General features: G+C 37.0%; 1 protein-coding gene across 1 annotated transcript in view; it reads left to right on the plus strand.

Annotated features, from left to right (window-relative positions):
• LOC126162232 (obscurin) overlaps positions 1 to 18,414 on the plus strand; it is a 720,647-nt gene that overhangs the window by 275,750 nt on the left and 426,483 nt on the right. The window contains exons 8-9 of the mRNA XM_049918601.1: positions 11,294 to 11,920; positions 12,143 to 13,387. Coding sequence (XP_049774558.1) covers positions 11,294 to 11,920; positions 12,143 to 13,387 — 1,872 coding nt within the window. The remainder of the gene's footprint in view (positions 1 to 11,293; positions 11,921 to 12,142; positions 13,388 to 18,414) is intronic.

Raw genomic sequence — 18,414 nt, forward strand, 5'->3', positions numbered from 1 at the left:
AGAAGTAATGTTTACTACTTATAATGTCTTGTCTAAGAAGGAATGATCACCAACTTGGCTGCATATTTTAAGGAGAGAAAAGAAAATGCGCAGGATATCAACCCCGAAGGTCCTGCATGAGAATTTTGGTCGTAATACTGATAGTCTGCAGCTATAATCTTTTAAAAGTACAGCTTTCAAACTCTCACACACACAAGTGGTTTGTCAGTTGCTCTGCCCCACTGCATTCACTTAATGGCCAAGTGCAAAGTACTGTACAGTGGAGTGAGTGCTTTGTTCATTGTGTCTAAGTCCACAGTTTCTAACTTTTAGTTGATGCTAGAGATATTTTTGCTTTGAACATTGTTATGTTGCAATTCACTAATGCAATGTAAATTAATGAAATGAATGAGTGTGTTATTAAAGAAGTAGCATAGCACTGTTTGATCATTAACATTGCTGTTGTGCAAGACTTGGTTTGAATTTTATAGCTGACATCATTAAAATGAAGTACATTTGCATGATATATGGTATTCTTTTATGTGATTGGCATGATTAAATTGTAAACTGGAAATCACAAACTTCTTTTCATAATAATTCTTGAACTACTTAATTTTATTAATTTTGATTGTGAGGCATATATATATAGCTGCAGGACATCACTATGAGAATATTGTTAAAATAATATTGAACATAAATGTGTGTGAGGTTGATATATTAGGTACTAATATTACTTATGATTCGCAGAGTACCGTATTTACTCGAATCTAAGCCGCGCTTTTTTTCCGTTTTTTTTTTTTAATCCAAAAAACCGCCTGCAGCTTAGAATCGAGTGCAAAGTAAGCGGAAGTTCTGTAAAATATTGGTAGGTGCCGCCACAAGTAACTTTTGCCGTCGAATATATGTAGCGCTACACAAGCATGCTTTGCAGGCACAAAGATAAATACTGGCGCCAAAACCTCTGCGTCAGTAAATAAATTAAAAAAAAAGAAAAAAGGTGGAAGACAAGCTTTTTTCTCTGCCCCGAGTTTCGACCACTGCATTTTCATAAATTATCCAATGAAGTAAATACAAATTCCGTATTGTTCATCTTCGAATGTAGCAGCCTTTCAATGTACTACGAAAATCCGACTGGCAAGACTGTTAGGGATGTTTGTCAATATGGCCAACTCTACGTTCTGAATTTTTTCCTACCTGTGAGAAGAGATGGTTGCTAATAGGAACTTTTATGAATTGTGAATCACGTGCAGTACTCTCTTCATCATAAGAATAATACGAATATAAACATTTTGCCATGTATTCTTTTGTGTTTGCTGCTACTTCATTTAAATTCTGTCTGCCTAATAAACTACGAAACTAGAGTGAGACAACAGCAATCGCGGAAGAATATACATATCATGCCATGTTTATATTAGTATTATTCTTACGCCGATTAGAGATACAGTCAGAAGTGAAGCACGACAACTGACTAGATTTTTAAATCTAAGATGACTCTAATTTCTGTGCAGAAGGTAATGTACTAAAGAGGCATCTGGAAAGATATTCAAACGGAGAAAAATTTTCGCTATACTCTCGTTCAGAACATCTTCTATCATCCGCAGTCTATTATTTGGTTCTTGTTGATCATTATCAAAGAAAGCAGCAGTGTAAGTAACAACAAATTGCAGTCTCTTGCCATTGTTTCGCTAATGAGACGATTTTATTTATTTATTTGTATTTATTTATTTATTTTCAATTGGAAGCGGCGGTAGTGCGTACAAAAGCAAGCCATGCCGCGAGCGGCGACAGGTCGTAAACACTCGCTATCAGAATGCGACAAACAATGCGTGACACAGTACAATAATGCATTTTCAGCTTAAAGTGACGAAACACCTATAACAAAGTAACGGCACTTATCAGATCAAAGAAAAATAAGCAATCAATTCAACCCAGACGAAGCACGTGAAAAAGGAAGGGTACCCATATAAATATGGACGGAGCGCCTGACACATAGCAATGGCTACCTGGTAAAGCTTAACTGCTAAGCTTACGACTCGAACCAAACTACTGTAGCTGTATCGTCGTTCATTCGACCTAAATTGTATCTCATCTTACAATGGACCAACTTTATTTCGATTTGGAGATGCGGCCTAAAACTTTTCTCTACCCTTGAATTTCAAATCTCAAATTTCAGGTGCGGTTTAGATTCGGGAAAAATTTTTTTCCTTGATTTCGAGTCTCATTTTTCAGGTGCGGCTTAGATTCGAGTGCAGCTTAGATTCGAGTAAATACGGTAATGTGTTCTCAAACAAGATTTGAAAACACCTTGGGCAGGTGTGTCCACCTCCCACATCTCTCTTCTCTCCTCATCTACATCCTGGAAATATGAGGATTCTCGTTGTCTCTTCACTGAGAACTACTTCACAATTAGGCATTAATCAGTTACAGTGGGGCAGAGCGAATGACAAACATCCAACGTGTGTGAAGGTTTAAAAGCTTTACTTTCAGATGGTCGTAACAGTGAAATTTCAGTATTATGGCCCATATTTTTGCACACGATTGAGTTTCAGTGTTGATATCTTGCAAGTTTGCTTTTTTCTCCTTAAAATATGAAGATGTATTGAGGATGTCCCCAATTAAGAAATGCTACCTCTTTGCAAAATTGCAGTATTTTGTATGTGTCTGTGGATTTCTGTCTTGGTACTTGGTCAGCGCAATCAGAGTTTTTCTCATCTGGAAAGTTCAGTGGATTAGATTTATGTCATTGATTTATAAGCACATATTTGTAAAAAAATAATGAAGTGGACTAGATACTGAAATGAAACATGTATTATCACCTGCAGAATCATTGGAGGATAAAAAGAAACAAAAGTGTATCAGAATAATTTTGTATGAGGTACATTTTATCATATTTTAAAAAATCTGCTGATATAATTGTCTGCTTCTCTGCAGTGTAAGTATTTTTATATGTTTGAAAATTGAAAATTAGACATCTAACCATCTAAAAGATATAACTTCTTGTTAGGTGCCCTCTTCATCAAGTTCTGTGTGAATTGTGTGATTGTGTTCCAACTTAAAGTAATATGCACAGTGTCAGAACCTAAAAAATATTCCTTCATGGTAGCAATGACTTTCTCATTTAATAAGAATTTATGTTTTTTTTATATTGTATTTTCAAAGTGGAAATTCAGAAGAAAGTTTCAGCAGGAAATGGGTGTTGAAGACTGATTGCATATGACAGTATTTTGTGTCGCTATTTGTACTGTTCACCTTTCAAAATGTCAAATTGTCTGTAATCTCACGAGAGAGCTACAGGGTTAATACTAGCAGCAAAATTGTCTATACATGCATGATGGGAACAATGATAGGTGTTCTCATCATAACCACATTCAGCAGTGAGCCTTCCAATGGTTTCGATCACAGTGGTATCCATTTTTCTGTTCATGTTCCGACCTAGGTCAGGATAGAGATATTCTTAAATTCACAAAGGAAAAATACTTCTTAATGTTTCTGTTTAGTTGTGTTTATAAAAGGGATGCACTTCTTTGCTTTCCTTTCTCGAATAACCTTCTGTGATTAAGTGATAATTTACGGCCCAGTAGATGTCAATTTATAACAAACAACCTCAAGCTTGATTCTCATAGTGCATCAGTACACCATTCCATCACCAGGAGTGCCAGCATAGTGCGCAGTTAAAATGGCTACTTTCTCTGATGCAGAGTGTGCTCTATGTGTGTTTTGGTTTCATTAAATGAACTCTGCAATAACTGTTTAATTAAAGACCGTGTGTACGTCCCTCCCCCAACCAAACAATTTAGCTGAACTGAAAAATTGAATCTACACTGCTGTTGTGCAAGTTACACCTGATTTGCTGCAATGAGTGTGGGAAGAAATTGATTACCAATGGGATGTTTGCTGCATCAGAAATGGTAGTCACATCGAACCAAAATGACAGTTGAAATTTTTTTGTGAAACTTGAGGTTGTTTGCTACAAAATCACACATCTACCAATACTGTAAGTTATCTCAGCAAATTTCTATACCACTCCAAAGTTGTAACGTCCTTTTTGACTCACCCTGTATGTCTACAGCACTGTGGGTAAGGCAGACTCACACATGTTAAGCTGTTCACAGAACATGGGAGGAGGGCACAGAGCTGTGACCTTTACACATATGCAGAAGTCAATAAACTGGAGCAATATCGTTTTCTATTGTCAGCAAGGTTTAACAAATGTTGCTGAAAATGACAAAACAAATACTCAATTTTTTGGTAAACAATGAATGTGGCACTTTGTATTTATGGATGGAACTTTCTGAAGGAACACTATGGACTCACCTTCATGATATGCTTACAGAGTTTGCTATCTTACTAGTATTATGGTTACCCAAACTGAACAGATAGAGTAAATCATTTCTGGTTGAAGGAATATGGCAGATTTAATGTTCTATGGAGACTACTATGTTACTGAACATATTTTATTCCCCATACCTTTACATTATTGACATACTTAAACAATTAGGTATTTACACACCCACTTTTGAAATGCTAGTTGTGATATACTTCACTTATCTTATTATACAATGCATGTGTTTTCATATACACAACCTACCAAAAAAAGTCAAGCATGCAGAAGACAAGGTTTGGTATGGTGAAACTTTATACACATATACATCATTGGCAGGTATGTAAATTATTAGAGCTGCAATTCTTTATGACATATAGAATGGCCACTAGAGTGCATTAGTGTTGTTCATATTTAGTGTTGTTACTAGGCCTGGTATGATTATTAGAGGGGCATGAACAGTGTCAGATGCTAAGTGACACCTGCGAAGGACATGGAGATGTCATTCACTCATCTTAGACAGTACCTGAGCACCTGACAGTTTGTAAAGAGGACTTCATGTTCTCCATTTGGCCAGTTGTTCCAATCATATACTATCCAGATTTTTGGAGCATTTATACATGACAGCAGCCAGATCTTGGACTATTTGGGAACATGAGGACAGGCAAACTCTTTGTTAAGCTTCTGGTCATCTGTGCTTTACCACAAGAGAGGATTTCCATATTTTGTGCACCAAGCACTTTGTAACCCCTTCCCATCTATGCCTGTCATCGCAAGACAAGTTATGGACTCCCTGCAATATTCTGTGTCATCCCGCACAATAGGTTCGAGACTTGCAGCAATTGGATTAGGGAATTATCATACCACACATAGGCTGCCGTTAACACCACAGTACAAATGGCTACATTTGGAGTGGCAGCTTGAACTGAAAGAATTGACCACTGATGAATGGTGTTGCATTGTGTGCAGTGATGCATCATAGTTGTACACTACCACAGATGATCATTGTCAGTGAGTATGGTGGTGACCAGGAGATAGGGCTCATTCTTCCAATGTTTTGGAGAGGCACAGCAGTGTTACTCCTGGTGTTACAGTTTGGAGAACCATCAGGTATGTATTCAGCTCAGATCCAGTTGTGATTGAGGGAACTCTGATGGCACAACAGAGCATCACAAACATTTTGTATTCTCACATTACTTCTTACATGATAATATCATGGTGCCAATTTTCAAGAAGATATTGCTTGTCCACACATGGCATGTGTCTGCTTGATGCTGAGGTGATCCCATGGCCAACAAAATCTCTGGTCAGTTCCAAATGAAACACATATGGGATCAGATTGATGTTGACTCTGTGCCAGTGCCAGTATCCATGTGTCAAGGATGTGACGCAACAGTTATGGGCCAGCTTGCCTCAGGAGAGGATATAATGGCTTTGTGACACCCTTCCCAATGAAATCTGCACCTGCATTGGACCAGAGATGATGCAAAGTCGTATTCATATACGGGCTCATACTGTGAAGTTCTTTGTAAATTTGACATGATTTAGTAATAAATGCAATAACATCACATATCCTCTCAACCTGTGAAGATTCATTTCATTTACTCCTCTGCTTCTGGGTGCTACATTTTTATTGTCAGGCTGTGTATAAACCTTGTTTCAAAACATCTGGGTCAAAATTATGTAGACAGTAGATAATCATAAACTGTTTGACATAAGGAACCAGTGAAACTTCCTCACAGATTAAACTGCATACTGGACCAGAGCTCAAACACAGGACCTTTGCCTTTCACAGCTAGTCAGCTGTGGATCAACTCTCCCAGAAATCACATCGATAGAATGGGAGGGGGAGGGGGGGGGGAGAGGAGAAAAGACCACAAGATCCTAGACCCAGGCATTATCAGCGGACAACTGAGCTACTTGAGCATGACTCATGACCCATACTCACAGCTTGAATTCTACCAGTGCCTCATCTCCTACCTTCAAAACTTCATAGAAGTTCTCCTGCATAACTTTGGGGACAGACAACTCTTGGAAGAAATGATCTTGTGGAGATGTGGCTTAGCCAGAGTGAATTTTCATTCTGCAGTGTAGCGTGCACTGATATGAAATTTCCTGGCAAATTAAAACTGTGTGCTGGATTGCAACTCAGGGTCAGGACCTTCATCTATCATGGGCAAGCACTCTACTAGCTGAGGTGCCTGAGCATTACTCAAGATCCATCCTCACAGCTTTACTTCCTTCAGTACTTCATTTCCTACCTTCCAGATTTCAAAGTTTTCCTGTGTAACTAGCTTTTATGGTAGAAAGGATATTGCAGGAGAATTTCTGTGAACTTTGGTAGGTAAGAGATGAGATACTGCCTGAACTAGATGGAAGGACAAATCATGAGTCATATTTTGGTAGCTCAGTTGGTAGAGTTCTTGCTTGCTAAACACGAAGGTCCACAGTTCAAGTCCCAGTGTAGCACACAGTTTCAATCAGCCAGGAAGTTCCACATCTACACACTCTGTTGCACAGTGAAAATACAATCTGGAAGGAACCAGTGATTAGAAATGAAGGTCTTTAATAAGCAAGGCAGCTGAGGCACATATTTTTAATCTGTTTGAATTTAATAGTAAACAACAGTCTACTGCATCAGCGTTGGTGGTGCCACCTCTAAATACAATACACAATGACCTGTGATGTGTTCATAATGGACTTCACTACTGTTTATAGTTCATAAAAGGTTGTCCAAGATGGAGTTTAACTTGTTGCAAGAACTTTCAGATGCACATTAAATGTACAGGGTTGTTCTAGGAAAGCAAATTCCTGTATCAAAACAGCATGTGCAAGTAATATTACCAGATGGTTTTTTATGATATTGCAGTGCATGTATGTCAAAAGGAACATGCACTGTGGCAACTACAGCTGTTATGATATACAAACAACCCTGTTGGGTGAACATCCACAACTGATCATTATACTAGAGGTTGAAAATACCACTTCAGTTGTAAATTTGTTTTATTATCACGACCGGTTTCGGGCTCTCATAAGCCCATCCTCAGGTGTCACAACTGTGCTGTGGCCCCCAAGTGCCGCGGTGGTTGTGTACTAGGCACGTTTGCTACCTATGAGCTCAGAACAAATGGCTCTGAGCACTATGCGACTCAACTTCTGAGGTCATCAGTCGCCTAGAACTTAGAACTAATTAAACCTAACTAACCTAAGGACGTCACACACATCCATGCCCGAGGCTGGATTCGAACCTGCAACCGTAGCAGTCGCTCGGTTCCAGACTGTAGTGCCCAGAACCGCTCGGCCACTCCTGCCGGCTTGAGCTCAGAACAGCTTATGAGAGCCTGAAATCGGTATGACAATAAAACAAATTTACAACTGAAGACGTATTTTCAACCTCTAGTGTAATGATATACATAAAATGTATTCGCAGCTGAGAATATGAACTACCTTCAGCTGGATAATGGAATGATGACATTGAAAATTTCTTCCAGACAGGACTCTAAGCCACATATCCCATTTGCTGCGAGAGTTGCCTCAACAAATTTGGCTATCCAAGCATACTTCTTGGCCAGACCCAAACTTTCATATATTGTTATCCATTTGTCTACAACCTGAATCCTACATTAATTGTGCACATTCCCATACAGAGGAGACATGTTAATTGAAAGTTGCTTTCCCAATGTCAGCAGATAAATATGATATTACAGTTGAAGCAACTACTGGTGACAATTGGGAAATTTGGGTTTAAGCCCAAATCCGGCAAAAATTTTCAGAGTCATCATTCCATTACACAGATGAAGGTTGTTTATATTCACAACTGTGAATACTTTTTGTATATTTCATATTTATTACTATACCACTTTGATACAGATGTTGTTGTGGTCTTCAGTCCTGAGACTGGTTTGATGCAGCTCTCCATGCTACTCTATCCTGTGCAAGCTTCTTCATCTCCCAGTACCTACTGCAACTTACATCCTTCTGAATCTGTTTAGTGTATTCATCTCTTGGTCTCCCTCTACAATTTTTACCCTCCACGCTTCCCTCCAATACTAAATACTTAGTATTAATATTGATACAGATAACCTGCTTTAATATTCAATTTTTTTCTCATTTGCAGCTAAAATTTATTACTTATTTGCTTTGGTTCATCTACACTTGACCAGTTTATTGGTATCTATTTAATACCCCAACCGCACAATCTGAGCTCTTGTCTCCATCTACATTAATTAATTAGGCTGAGAATAAAGTATATGTTACATCTTTTGTTTCATTTTAATTCTGCTTTCTTCTTATTAGTTTTGATTGTTGATGTATTTGCCATGTTATGACTTCCTTTTAATAACACAGACGAATGATGGAAAAACTTTTTTCCTTGAAGTACCTTATTCTTATGTTTTTTAGGGTGGGAAATCCAAATATAATACTTAAAAAAAAAAACTGTATCACCCACCATTTCTTCACATTTTACAGTTAAATTTATTAAATTATGTGATTTTTTAAAGAATTTAACAGCTTTTATGTGGGTAAAATAATTTAAAAAGGAGGTGTGATGAATGAAGATGATGCTGGTAGCACTACTGAAAAACATTTGCTGGCAAAAAAAGGTCGATACTATTTTTGTGTTAACAGATGGTGTTTTGTTTACTGTCAATCTAACCTCACTTTCCCGTTTCCTGTACATGTGCTCAGTACAATGTCTAATCGGTGGTAAAAACTCTATTGCTATATTGCTGTATTTGCTATATTTGTGGTAAATTTGTGATTAAAAAACACCAAAGCAACATTACAGACTTTTTGAAAAAGATTTATCTATCATAGTTTGGATCTAAACTTGGTGATCAAGATAAATCTTGGGTGCTGCATAAGGTATGTTATGTGTGTGTTGAAGATCTGAGAAAAAGATCCAAAAAGGAGGGGGAAAAAAGCCTTTAGATTTGCTGTTCCTACGACATGGAGGAACTCAGTAAATCATCCAATGATTACTACTTTTGCAGTGTTGGTATTGCTGGTCATAATTTAAAAAACAAGAAGGTAATAAGCTACCCTAACCTTCCGTCTGCCATCCGACCAGTAGGGCATGGTGTAGATTTGCCAGTTCCTGAACCACCAGATGAGTTAAATTCTATTCCAACAGAAGTATTTTCTGATGTGCAATCTGATTTAGATGAACCAGATGATGATGAATTGCATTGTAATACAGAAAGTCTAGAGCCCAGATTGTTTACTCAGACCAAGCTTAATGATTTGGTTAGGGATCGGGGCTTAACAAAACAAAAAGCTGAATTGCTTGTCTCTAGATTAAAAGAAAAGAACTTATTGGCAGTTGGAACCAGAATATACATGTATACAAAGAGAGAGCAGCAATTTTACAAGTTTTTTCAACAAGAAGATGATTTAGTGTACTACTCAGACATTCCTGGTCTGATGAATGAGCTTGATATTGAATACAAAAAGGAAGACTGGAGGCTGTTTATTGATTCATCCAAAACTAGTTTAAAGGCTGTTTTATTACACAATGGTAACATGTGTGCATCTATACCTGTTGGAAATACTGTGCATATGAAAGAAAGCTGTTAAAACCTAGAATTAGTACTAAATAAAATAGGCTATTCTGCTCATGGTTGGAAGATATGTGGCAATCTAAAAGTAACATGCATGCTCCTTAGTCAGCAAGGTGGCTTTACCAAATTTCCATGTTTCTTATGTGCATGGGACAGTAGGGCTATGGATCAACATTGGTGCAGAAAGAACTGGCCTGTGAGAGAGTCTTTAAAACCTGGTGAGAAGAACATTTTACAGAAAAACCTTGTAGATCCAAAAAACGTATTCCTACCACCTCTACATATAAAGTTAGGCCTAATGAAACAGTTTGTAAAGGCTTTACCTAAAGATAGACCGTGTGTTAAGTATCTCTGCCAAACGTTCCCACACCTTCCTAAAGCTAAACTAAAAGAAGGTGTCCTTGGCAGACCTGACATTACAAAATTGATGTTTGATGTTAACTTTGAATCCACAATGACCTTAAATGAGAAAGAAGCATGGATATGATTCAAGCAAGTCGTTACAAAGTTCTTAGGACATAAAAAAGACCCAGAATATGTTTCTATTATAGCTACAATGTTAAAGGACTTTATAACTTTAGGATGTGCAATTAGCCTGAAAGTTCACTTTTTGAACAGTCACTTCCCGGACAATTTGGGAGATGTTAGTGAGGAGCAAAGAGAGCATTTTTACCAGGATATTAAAGTGATGGACCACTACCACTACCAAGGACACTGGGAACACCAACATGGTGGGGGACTACTGTTGGTCACTTCACCGAGAATTTCAGCAAGCAACTCATCGTAGGAAAAGCTACACAAGAAGCTACTAAGAAAAAAAGAGAAAGAAAATACAAACCAATTTCAGCTGACAAGTGAAACCTCTATTAACACGTATCATTGTTTTAAGTAGCTTACTGTAAATACAAACCATGCTTATGTTGTAACGAAGCTTTTCATTAATTTCCCCATTTACCATATAGCATAGGATTTTTATACTATATAATAAAAAGCATATTTCTCAAAAAACCAAGGCTAGATTTGGATTCAGCTCATAAAAATCTATAAATATCAGCTACCAAAATAAAAAAAATTCAAAATAATTTTTTCATTGGCCTGTGTAATCTTACATAAATTTCTATCAACCATCTGACATTTTCTGTATGTTTTAATAATCAGAAAATTTCTGCGCTTACATATGCTCCTCATCCGTCTAGTTTTCCATTTTATATGATACTTATGCTGCTATAAAATATGAATGTAAACTTTACTTTTATTTGAATGACAATAAAAAGTGTTATGTAGTACACAATGGATGAAAATATTATTAAATTAGATGCATCATGCTAATTGCCATTGTTTTTATTTTTATGATGAGTTGTTATTGACTATTCCTTATTTTTCAGGTAATTTACTCAATTTTACTTATTTATTTTGTTGTTTTACTTTACAGTTGCTCTTGCTGAGCATGCTGCTGATGACCTGCAGTTAAAGAGTCATACTGAAGATACAGTTGATACCACTAGCCAAGAACAAACAGTTAAAAAGACATCTGTAACAGAACTTGTTTCAGAAAAATCAAAAGTAGTGAATGGCATCATAAAGGAACACACAAAAGAGTTGCCACAAGAAAATCAAAGTGAACCAGATAAGAAAGGAAAAGAAACAGTAAAGAAGCCATTAGATTCTGCAGACCAAGACAACAGGGGGCCACCAAAAAAGCAAAAAACTACAAATATTTTAGCGGAGGAGAGCAAAACAGACCAGCAACACCAGTCTTCTGAAAAAAAGGAGAGAGAAGAACCAACGAAACAAGAATCACAAGTGACACAAAAATTGAAAGATTCACGACCAGTGACTAATGGTCCAGAACTGCTTCATGAAACTGAGATCAAAAAAATATCTGAAACAGAAAAAGTAGCAGATTCTCATAAAGCAAATAACATAAGTCAAGTCAAACAAGACCAGGGACAGTTGCCAGAAAACACAGAAACCTGCAAAACAGAATTCAAGTCTGATATTGATATTGTGAAAAGTTCAGAGAAAGTAAATAATATTACCAATTCTGTTTCCACAAAAGGTAAGAAACTTACAAAATTGAGAGTTCATTTCATTTTTATTCTTGAAAAAGTTTCCAAATCTTCTAAAGCTTATTTTCTTGTTATAACAATTTCATATTTGAAAGTGAAAAGCAAACAGATTTTATTTTGTTCTACTAATATTTGTTGTTCTAAATCAATTGTTTTATTAAATTTCTCCAATTATAGAAAAGAAAAAAATAACTTTGAATATTTTGTTACAGATAAAGGAATTAATAGCCACAACATACTTAAGACTGCAGAAGAATTAGAAAAGGCAGAGAAACAGGTAGTAGAAACTAATAAAACAACATCAGCAAATACTTTATTAGATAGACAGAACGAGAAAAATAAAGTAGAGGCAGAAGAAAAACCCACAGCTCCTCATACAGAACCCACAAATAGAAAAGAGGGAAGCTCAGATACAGTCAGCAAAGGCAGTACATCAGCAGGGTCTGCAATAGAGAAGTCTGAACAGAAGAAGGCTGAAACAGAGGACAAGTCCACTACTGTTGTCACAGAATCTGCAAATAAGAAAGAAGAACAACCTACTGCATTACCTGTAAGTGCTTTACCAGGAAGGGCTGCATTAGAGAAGTCTGAAGAAAAGAAGCCAGAAACAGAAAGAAAATCAACAGATTCTCTTACCGAGTCTACAAATAAATTAGGTAGAAAAGAGGAAAGTTTAGATACAGTTAGGAAAGACAGTGCATCAGTGGGATCTGTGATAGAGCAGTCTGAACAGAAGAAGTCAGAAACAGAGGACAAGCCCACAACACTTGTCACAGATTCTGCAAATAAGAAAGAGGAACAGCTTACTGTAGCACCTGTAAGTGCTTTATCAGGAAGGACTGCATTAGAGAAGTCTGAAGAAAAGAAGCCAGAAACAGAAAGAAAACCAGCCGATTCTCTTGCCGAGTCTACAAATAAATCAGATAGAAAAGAGGGAATCTCAGATACAGTTAGCAAAGGCAGTGCATCAGCAGCATCTGTGATAGAGAAGTCTGAACAGAAGAAGGCAGAAACAGAGGACAAGCCCACAACACTTGTCACAGAATCAGCAAATAAGGAAGAAGAACAATCTACTGTAGCTCCTGTAAGTGCTTTACCAGGAAGGACTGCATTAGAGAAATCTGAAGAAAAGAAGCCAGAAACAGAGAGAAAGTCAACAGATTCCATTGCCCAGTCTACAAATAAATCAGGGACAACTTTTGACACGAGTGTTACAAGTCCTGCCTCAGAAAAGACTGAAGAACCCATTGATCTTACTGCAGAAACCAGACATATAGAAGACTCTGTCTCTGCAGAATCTGCCACTAAAAAGCCTGCTTCACAAGAAGAAAAGGCGTTAGAAACAGCTGAAGTTTCAAAATTAAAGAAAGAGTCTTCTGAAAACAAAGAAGACGACATGGATCAATATATGAGTTTTGAATCAAAACGTATCTCCTCATCTTCAAGAAGTGTTCATGGTAAGGAAATATATTATGCATAAAATATGGAGGTTATCTTCAAAAACTTTTCCATAAAGCATTCAGCTTTTGTATAGGACCTGTTTCCGAAATTTTGCTAGTATCTGAACTACTGTTAAACTGATAGAATAAAAATACCTTGAAGGTCTGTTACATTAACACTGTAGTATGAAGTTTAAGATTTTGCGGTTTTATTTTGCTGTGTGCTCTGTAAGCAGTCTAACTTTTGTAGCTGTTCTTCTTGAGCCTCTTAAACATTTCCATACATAGCTAACTAATAGTATTTCTTTCTATTGTCTTTTGAGTATTTGTTGTATTTGTCATTGTAAATTTGTCTTTTCTTGCAACTTCAAAGTTCTGTGGTTGTGCTATCATGTCTCATTTTAATGACAAACAGTGTAGTGCCACTCTTTGTTGAATTATGTTCAAGTCACATCTGTGTATTTGAAATAATCAGTGGTCATTTCTTCAACCAAACATTGTCTTAATAATTACAATGTGTTAAAATGCCTTTTAAAAGTTCCATGAACAAAACTTTTACATCTGCTTTTAACAAATGGTTTTAAAACATCTTTATAAATTCTGGTTTAAGCCAATAAAATTACTACCTTAAAAGAAGCTACAGAATAAAGGCAAGAAAAAAGTAAAAAGTTAATATATATTGTTGTAAATGAAAACAAATCTGAATACATATACGCATTTTGTTATTTCCACATTTGTTTGTGATATTCTTCCTGTATAACACCAGTAATTGTGCCCTTGCTTTAGATATTTAGGATATGCCCTTGCCCCCTCCCACTTCTGATGTGGCATTATTCCTTGAAGCATTCAGCGGTCTAATTTGGAGGGGTGCTAGCTGTATTGATATAAACTGAAATTACTTAATCAAATAATGGAAAATCCAGGATGGAATGTAACAATATTATGAGAAGGAAAGTTGCAACTCACCATATAGCGGAGATACTGAATCCCAGATATGCACAACAAAAAGACTCTCACAGTTATAGCTTTCGGCCATTAAAGCCTTTGTCAACAATAGATAGACACACACACACACACACACACACACACACACACACACACACACACACACACAAGCAAACGCAACTCACTCACACAACTGCAGTCACAGGCAGCTGAACCCACACACTGCGTGCAGTACCAGTGTGTGATGGCAGTGGCGATTGGTTGGGTTAAGGAGGCGGCATGAGTGGGGGTGGGGAGGGATAGTATGGTGGGGCTGGTGGACAGCGAAGTGCTGCAGGTTAGATAGTGGGAAGGGGTGTGGTGGGGAGGGGGGGGATGTACTGTAAAAGGAGAGAAATACTCCCCCCCCCCCAAATCTCTCCCCTGTGTGTGTGTGTGTGTGTGTGTGTGTGTGTGTGTGTCATTGTTGACAAAGGCCTTAATGGCTGAAAACTATAATTGTGAGACTCTTTTTGTTGTGTCTATCTGCAACTTAGCATCTCTGAAATTGCTTAAGCTGTACTGGCAGTTTTCAATCATTGCCAGAATAGCCTGATTTCACTAACAGATAGTAATGAGTTCATCACATTTGTATCTTCTGAGTGTCTATCTGGGATCCACAATTAATAATTTATGTGATGGAAGCATGTTGAAATGCTTGCACAATGACTTACTGAGTTTTGTGTCAAATTTGAGAATTTACTGTCTATATCTCTATACACAATAATATTTTCAATTGTTGTCTTCACTGGTATTATTAGAACCAAATATGTGCTTTATATTTACTGTCATTCACATATTCTTTTAACTTCTGAACTATTGCTGAGCTTTTCCTATGTAAATTCTGGTATTTTTATGATGCAAATCCCTTTATCTTCGGAGTAGCTCTTATCTCTGAACTTACTTCAGAGGTTTATAAATAATACTGTTATGTTGCTGTTTGAGTGTTGGGGTGGAGGGAGGGGGAAGCTAAGAACAGAATGATGTTCCTGTAGCTATGACTACAATTTTGGCTTTAATATGGTATCCAGTTTCATCCTTCAGCAAAATCAAAATAGTGTCTTCAGCTTCATTGTTTAATTTATTTGTTTAGTAATTTACTCACATCTTGTCTTACAAACATGATTTATGGATTAGCACTATGTTTGGTGCAGCACACTGGTAAAAGAACACTTTCTAATTTCATGATTAAATAAATAATAATCACTGAAATTAACAGTCTTTGTGAGTCTCTGAATAAAAAGAAAATTTAAATAACTTTAAATTTGTGATTAATCTATTATTTAATTTCATTTACACTTTAGTTTTATGAAAAAGAGATTAATTAGTCACCACAAGTGACTGCAGAATATTCCTGCTAGGATTAAGACACAAACCTGTATTTTCAGCTTTTTGTAAGCAGTCACCTTCCCATTAGGCTATCCAAGCACACCTACTAGCAGACACAAATATTTAGTATGAGCAGTGTTTCTGTATATGGGATGCAGATACAGGGTTTCTCCAGTGATAGTAAATGACAAAGGAAAGGAAGCTGAGGCAGATTTGGGTTGGACCAGGATACATGCTTGGATGGACAGTGCTAAGTCAATTGCTCATAAAAGGCAGGAAATCCAGGATTGAATACTGGTGTTAACAAAAATTTTCAATCATCACCTCAAATGCATATCATTGAGATTGCTGCGATAAGTAATAGTTCTCACATAAGTAGTTTTTTCTTGTTTGATGTATATTTACAAAATTGATTAATTCTAGCAGAAAACTGGCAGAGAAAAGTAGCCACACACTTTGTGACTGACTATTCACTTACATGCATACATAGAGACACATGTGCAGAGTATGCATTTCCTTGTTGCACAATGATAATGTATGTTTATACACTCTAAGACTATCTTGGTCAGGATTCTTGTTTTTTGTCATCTAGGAACATAACTACTACACTGTTTCTGCAACATCTGATCAGTTCATTCATGCTGAAGTTTCATTAATGTTATTAGTTTCAGAACTCTATATTTCTACCTTTCCTTCCTCACAAAGTGAATGATGTTAGAAACCTATGTTTCATATTCAGTCACTGTTTGTGTTGGCAATACTGGAAACTCAAATTGTTATTGTGACATAGACCTGATGGGTATGGCTTCCAGCCAAGCTTTTGAGCTCATGCAAATTCACTAGAAACTATGACTAAAGTCTTGATGTGGTACTTGTCAACTCCTAATGCTTAATGATTCAGATGCAAAACACTCTATCAGATTTTACGATTTTACAAACATCTGATAAATGGAAAACTGACAGTAAAAACAGTAATAATGCATAAATGAGATCTCAAACAACAACAGTGTATAACATGGACACTTTAACATGGCAGTTTTAGGGGAGGGGTGTTTTGGACTATGGCTAGGTAAGATACCAGTATGGGTTGCACCTGAACTACCATGTTTACAACACTGCCAACCTAAGCAAGAAAAGGCATGGTAGCTGTTACCAAATACTTCATGTTGTGTGCTTTGCTTTGGGTTGCAAATAGCTCATTCTTTTCTAGGAGGCTAATTCTGGTCTATATTGAGTCTCAAGTAGGAGTCTCAAAACACTAGGAGGGCTCTGCAATGCGTATGACAGTGTGTCAGTTCTGCTTTCGCAAAAGCATAAATCATGAGTGTAGATTGCCAGCCATGTGAGAGGGAGGTGGGGCTTGTTCCCCTACAGCTCCTATCTGCTCCTCCATTGGTTCTACTGCTCCTCTGTTGTCCAGGGTTCTTGTTTGTTCACAGCCAACTGCAATGTTATATTGTCAGCACTATATCTGAATCAAATTAACAAAGTAGCTGACACTCATGTGCAACTTTGTCTGTTCTGTGGATTGATTGTAACAACAATGGCTGTGGTGGTCCATGTATTCACATACTGTCTGTTGAAGTGCAGTGCTTAGTTCATTTTTCAGGACTGTATTAGGTTCATCATTTTTTGCACACTTTCACTGTTTTATTCTGACAGTCTGTAATGAACAATAAACATGCCACACAGAGAAACAAACCACACAGTGAAAATAAATCACAACAGTTAGATTACTGAAATCAAGCTTTGTCTGCAATTGAATGTGGTAAATATTGTCTGAAATAAAAAGAGTGATGTGACAAAGGTGAATAAAACATGCATCACAGCAAACTGCCTTGTCTGACTGTCAGTGTCATTGATTTGCATTTAATCCTTTGTCCACTCCTTTGTTTGTTGAATATAAATAGGTCACCAGAGATAATGGCAAATCCATAAGACATACAGGATGAATAATTCATTCTACAGTGGGGTGCTGTTACAAAAGTTCCTGAACTGTTGAAACAGCATACTAGACTGGAACTCAAACTTTAACCTTCAGCTGTTATGGGCAGTCCTCCCATGGATTACCCAGGCTTGCCTTACAACCTGCATCATTTCTGTTAGCCAGTACCTCCATCCTAATTTCCAACAGTGGCTCCCCTTAAATGCTAGTGAAACAAGGCTTGTAGAAAAATCTCTTTGCAGTTTGGACAGTAGAAGGGAAGTATAGGGACACTGAAATGGTGAGGTGGACAGCAAACTGTCCCATGGTAGCTCAGTCAGTAGGGACATTGCCCACAAAAAGCAAGGGTTCAATTTGAGCCCCATTCCAGTGTACCATTTTAATCTGTCAAGAAGCTACTGTGACAGATCGCATATCAGTATCATTTTTATGACTACTTCATTTTATTTTAAATAAAGTCTGAGTATTTATTTTTAGTTTTAGTACACTCAGTCTTTCAGTCACAACATAAGCAGGTGTGTAAAATGTTGTCAATGACAATTCAGGAGATAGCTCTCATACTACCCTAAACTTCCAAAAAATGAAAATCATAGCTAAATGAAGTTTTATGTTTCTGTTCCTTCCATTAAACAGTAGCATAGCATTAAACAATAATACTAGTACCAGATTACCATATGCGATAAACTGTGCTGTAATTTGAAGTTAATCTAGTATCTAATTTCCAGAGTAGTTCTCATATTACTGAGCTTTGCTTAAATTAACTTAATTATTTATTTTTCTAAAACAT

The sequence above is a fragment of the Schistocerca cancellata genome, chromosome 2 (genome assembly GCF_023864275.1).
Source record: "Schistocerca cancellata isolate TAMUIC-IGC-003103 chromosome 2, iqSchCanc2.1, whole genome shotgun sequence".
Lineage (NCBI taxonomy): Eukaryota > Metazoa > Arthropoda > Insecta > Orthoptera > Acrididae > Schistocerca > Schistocerca cancellata.